The 5070-nt window shown below is 33.4% G+C and overlaps 1 protein-coding gene across 1 annotated transcript; it reads left to right on the top strand.

Annotated features, from left to right (window-relative positions):
* The first annotated feature begins 267 nt into the window (after positions 1-267).
* Positions 268-3878, top strand: LOC132051038 (MADS-box transcription factor ANR1-like). The gene is made up of 2 exons (XM_059442346.1): positions 268-671; positions 3714-3878. Exons 1-2 carry the CDS (start codon positions 388-390, stop codon positions 3796-3798), a joined length of 369 nt encoding a protein of 122 aa, XP_059298329.1. The 5' UTR covers positions 268-387; the 3' UTR covers positions 3799-3878.
* Positions 3879-5070: the final 1192 nt, after the last annotated feature.

Raw genomic sequence — 5070 nt, 5'->3', positions numbered from 1 at the left:
ACAGCTCCTCTTCATCTGTTTATATAATAAATCTTTAGAATTGCTTCAAGCATCAACTCTTCAAATAAAAAAATCAGCAATATCTTCTCCTATCCATCAGCTCCAACCCTAATTCTTCTAGTTTCTGTCAAAATAGTAAGCTCCTTCTTGAGTTTTAGATCTTTTTTGCTCTTTTTTCTGTATATCTTTACAGCTTGTCCTTTTTCAAATTCCTATAAATGCTTATGCATTTTCACTTGTTAGATCGATCTATATTGCTAAGAAAACTTCCTAATTTAATTTTATTTACTCAAGTTATCGATGATTTTTTTTCATACTAATTTTTGGATCTCTATTGCATAGAAAGCTCTCTGGTTTATTTTTCAAAAGATGACCACCTAACGCAGGATGCTTTGTGCACCTGACTGTCTTTTTTTGGCTAATATATGTTTGTTAAGTACTGTATATGCAGAGAGGAGAATAGGGGAAACCCTAGTTAGAAAGAAAGCGATGGGGAGAGGAAAAATAGTAATTCGAAGGATAGATAATATGACAAGCAGGCAAGTGACATTCTCAAAGAGAAGAAGTGGTCTACTCAAGAAAGCTAAGGAACTCTCAATTCTTTGTGATGCTCAAGTTGGCCTTATCATTTTCTCCAGTACAGCAAAGATCTATGATTTCTCAAGCACAAGGTTTGCTATATAGTTAAAACCAATAATAAGAGCTAGTTTCCTCTCTTCTTCTTCTTTTTATTTTTAAAAAAAATAACTTCTCTTGTCCTTTTTTGCCCGTTTAGGGTTCAAGTATTGATAGATTTGTGATTTTGGTCATCATGACTTAGATGCTTTACGGTTTTTTGGATTGACTCATGCACCTTCAGGTCATGATCTAAAACCACCGTAGGGAAAAAAAAAAAAAAAAAAAAAAAAAAGGAAATTGTTACTACTAAAGATTCGAATGTTTAGGTAATTAAATCAAAAGTTCTGTTAGAAGATTCATTGAATCATGATGCGATTTGGTTATTTATCGTACATGAGATGTTTCAGCCGTTTTAGGATCAAAATATTCATGTCACAATTTTAAAATAATTTGTGTTATAATTAATGAGTTTCGAAAGATATACATTTCAAAAAATAATTATTATCTTTTTTAATTAAGGATGTAATCAAAAGTTTTAAAAAAATATTTATATTTTCTTAAATTTTTTTATAAACTTATGTAAAAATATATTTCTAAATTTAATTTGTCTTCTAATAATTTTATTTTAATGTACTTCTTATTAATCAAAGAAGTTCCGCCATCTTGGTAAACTGGTTAGGCTAGGATCCAAACACGTTAATATCATAACAATCACATGAAGGAGGACATAAATCTTAGCCTCCATTACGAGAGGTGAAGAATAGTATAAGGCTTTTAGCTATTATTGTGTACACTTGATCAGATAAAGAATAAATAGATAAAAAAATGTCCCGAGTTCTAGAAAGCAAAGAGCTTCACAAATGTTGTTGTACAGTCCAGTTCTATCATCCAACCATAGATAGTACAGTTAAGAATTAAAATCAAAGACTGAGAGCAAGGTCCTTCTTGGCCTAAATCTAAAGCTAGATAGATCATCTTGATCCAATTTCACAGAAGCTCTAACTTGCATTGAACATCGAAAATGTCTTTATTCTTTCTCCCAGATTTGCGAATTGATGTGCAGGCATTATGCTACCTTCTATAAGGTGTGCACGAAAACAATCTTTCCTTTAGAAGTGCTATAGAATGTATATAGACTTTAGTCTTAGTTACATAGTCATATTTAGGTAGTAGATTCTTAGTGATCCTTATTTATTTCTTTCCTAAGCTAGCACCTAATGTACTGTATTTATACGTTGCTTAACTATTGGAATAATACAACAACTTCCATTTGATTACATGGTATCAAAGCCTAATGACTCGTCGATCTTACTCGCTGATTACATGGAATAACAATATCGGAATTACTAACTTTATGATAAAATTAAAATGACACGTTTGCCATTCTCCAAAGCTTTTCTTTCAACGTCTTGTTAGAAAACCAAGGTTAAAATTGAAAACAAAAATTTATTTAAGTTTTTCTAATTTAGATCAGACACGTGTTTCATATTATATCTCGTATATCCCATTTTCGTCCAATGAACCAAACACCAATAAAATACATTCACTAAATAATTCCATCATTGTAAAATCAACCATATTATAATTCTTGCATTATAATCCCAAAGATAGTCTGTTCACAAGCCAAACAACCTCTAAGAAGAGCAAAGGAAACCTAATAATCTATTGCATATGCTGAATTTTACTATAAATCCTAACTAGACGTGAATTAAAATACTAAATCCTAATCAAATGTGGTTTCCTACAACTTTGAATTATTATTTCCAACATTCTCCCGTAATTCAAAGTTGTATATCCAATTTTTTTGGTGCACTTGTCACCATCTTCCAACATGTTGAAGTACTTGTCTCCAACTCATAATTTTTTTTTGTTTTGTTTTTTGTTGAAGCACTTGTCTCCAACCCCGTTGATACACTTTGTTACCAACATCCACTTTTGTTGAATCACTTGTCTCCAACCCCGTTGATGCACTAGTCACCAACCCCGTTGATGCACTTGTCACTAACCTTCAATTTTTGTTGAAGCACTTACTCCAACCTCATTGATGCACTTATCATCAAGCTTCAATTTTTGTTGAAGCACTTGTTTCCAACCCCGTTGATGCACTTTGTCACCAACACCTAATTTTGTCGAAGCACTTATCTCCAATCCCGTTGATGCACTTTATCACCAACACTCTTTTTTTTTTTTTTTAACCACCTCTCCAACTTTTAGAGAAGATCCTTCTTTCCTCTTGTGCTATATTTGATTGCCCCTTTAAACCTTCAAGGTTTTTTTCCAACTTTTCTCAACATGAATATTTTTCATGCATTTATCATTGGCCCGATGTTTGCTTACATATTCTTGGCTAGACGGGCTGCATATATTGGCTAGTGCCGCCCGCCGGCAGCGGAAGCTATATGATTCTCTGCATCGTAGAAGCTGTGATACCAATTTGAAGGAAAATATTTTATTGATAGACTCTATGAATCTCTACAATAACTCTTGTTGTCTCTTATTATGAAAATAGCTAGCAGTGCCCCTATTTATAATAGTATGAAACCTACTTTAACTCAAAACAAGAAAACCTATCCCTATATTAATTTCACTATAAATCCTAACTAGATATGAATTAAAATACCAAATTCTAATCAAATTTGGTTTCCTACAACTTTGAATTATTATTTCCAACACAGTAGATCAGGATGATCTGTTCCAATTACAATTCTTTTTGTGGTGTACCCTCTAAAATGTGCTTACATACTTTCTTAGATCAGTACACAATAGTTAAAATATACTCTTCATGTGTTCCAAATTACTGTCTACTTTTCTCTCCTCTTCTGAATATGTTTTGTACAATAACTTGTTCTGACATATGGTTTCTACTGGCTAATTCATTTTTAGTGGATTTTACTTTTGACTCGTAATTTCAACTTTTTTTTTTTGTCTTGTAAGTTAGTATGTTCTCTTTTAATTTTTTTTTTTTTTGGTTAATATACTTCTGTTCGACGGTATATAAGATGAGCTTCAGGTCAAATGCACACGCACTATTGTAAAGTTTAATATAACTGCAGTGCAAATAAATATGTGACATGCTTTAATTTACCTTTTAACAGCATGAGATCTGTAATAGAGAGGTACGACAAAGTGAAGGAGGAACATCATAATCTCCTGAATCCTATGTCGGAGGTCAAGGTATAGGATCTTCATCTACCAAAATTTATATTTAACGCCTTTTTTTCTTCTTTAAGTTTACATATTCCATGGTATATTTTTTTGTAACCTTTCCATGTTTAGTCTTTTCAACCCTAGAATTTGAGGGGGGAGGGGGGAATGGTGGAGCGGGGGGAGGGGTCTTCATTAAGGACATTTAGTTCCAACTTGCATTTACCAAACAACATAAGGATACGATGATTGTAACTTGTACCTGCCTAAGGACTAAACGCAATATGATTCCCACAATACCAAGCTTTGTAACAAGTTTATGTATGATGTTGAGATATAATATAATTAAATAATTAAGAAGCTTGTTTTCTCTAACACTTGTAAGCTTTTAGATGAATAGTCACAACTTCAACATGGTATCAGAGCAGACAGAGGTGTTGAATTCTAAAGGATTGATTTGCACATCTTCTCCTTTTTGTAAAGGCTGGCTCTTAGTGTCGAATCTATGGATATTTTGCATTTCGTCCAGCTCTATTATGTTGAAGTATGACTTCCTCCTTCCTGAACACCCTCTAAACATCTTACTCATCTTGCAAGTCTAGGTTACTAAAATCTTTCGATCATACTTCTGAAAGAATTTATATGATTCGCACCACAGTTCCACAAAAGGTCTTAGGAAGTCGAATGAGCTTGAAGCATCTCATTAGTAGATCCTACCCTATTTCTTGCAGGTTCCACAAGCACGTAATTGTATGTCGTCTATGGCAACATCTCCAACAATTAATTACTCCTCTGAATATGTACAATCCCATAACCGACTGGTATCCCCAAACAGACCATCATTTAATATATCTCTGCCATATCTAACGATAATCTGGATTTCCTTATCTTGTGTTTCCATTGAAGATTGACTACTAGCAGAGCCCACCATTCCAAAACCAGGGTACAGACACTAGAGTTCTTCCCACGACTTTTCTTATTCAATCCATAAGCAATGGTTACAGCTCTAACAAGCTCAACCAAAACATGTTGTTCAGCCTCATCTTCTTTGTAACAGCTACTTAGGTTAATCTAGATGACAACCCATTACACTTGCAAGAAAGTTAAATTCACATTCCTTAGGTTGATAGAATATATGAGTCCACTAAACAGTGTAGAGAGCCAGGTTCTCTATCTGTTCCCTTCAGTAAATCAGAAAGTAAATAACACAATATATCGATATGGAAAACTCCTTGCTCAAGGGATTAAAAACCACGACCTACCAGAGTAGAATTTCCTCAAACTTCACTAAACTAAGCAAATTCAGAT

This window comes from Lycium ferocissimum, chromosome 3 (genome assembly GCF_029784015.1).
Source record: "Lycium ferocissimum isolate CSIRO_LF1 chromosome 3, AGI_CSIRO_Lferr_CH_V1, whole genome shotgun sequence".
Taxonomy (NCBI): domain Eukaryota; kingdom Viridiplantae; phylum Streptophyta; class Magnoliopsida; order Solanales; family Solanaceae; genus Lycium; species Lycium ferocissimum.
The sequence above is the reverse complement of the archived record's forward strand: the minus strand, read 5'-3'. Positions and strand labels throughout refer to the sequence as shown.

Bases quoted from the DNA above. Each gene is read 5' to 3' on its own strand.
- LOC132051038 (XM_059442346.1), top strand. From the start codon at position 388: ATGCTTTGTGCACCTGACTGTCTTTTTTTGGCTAATATATGTTTGTTA. The intron at 672-3,713 runs GTTTGCTATATA...ACCTTTTAACAG, and splicing joins TATGATTTCTCAAGCACAAG to CATGAGATCTGTAATAGAGA.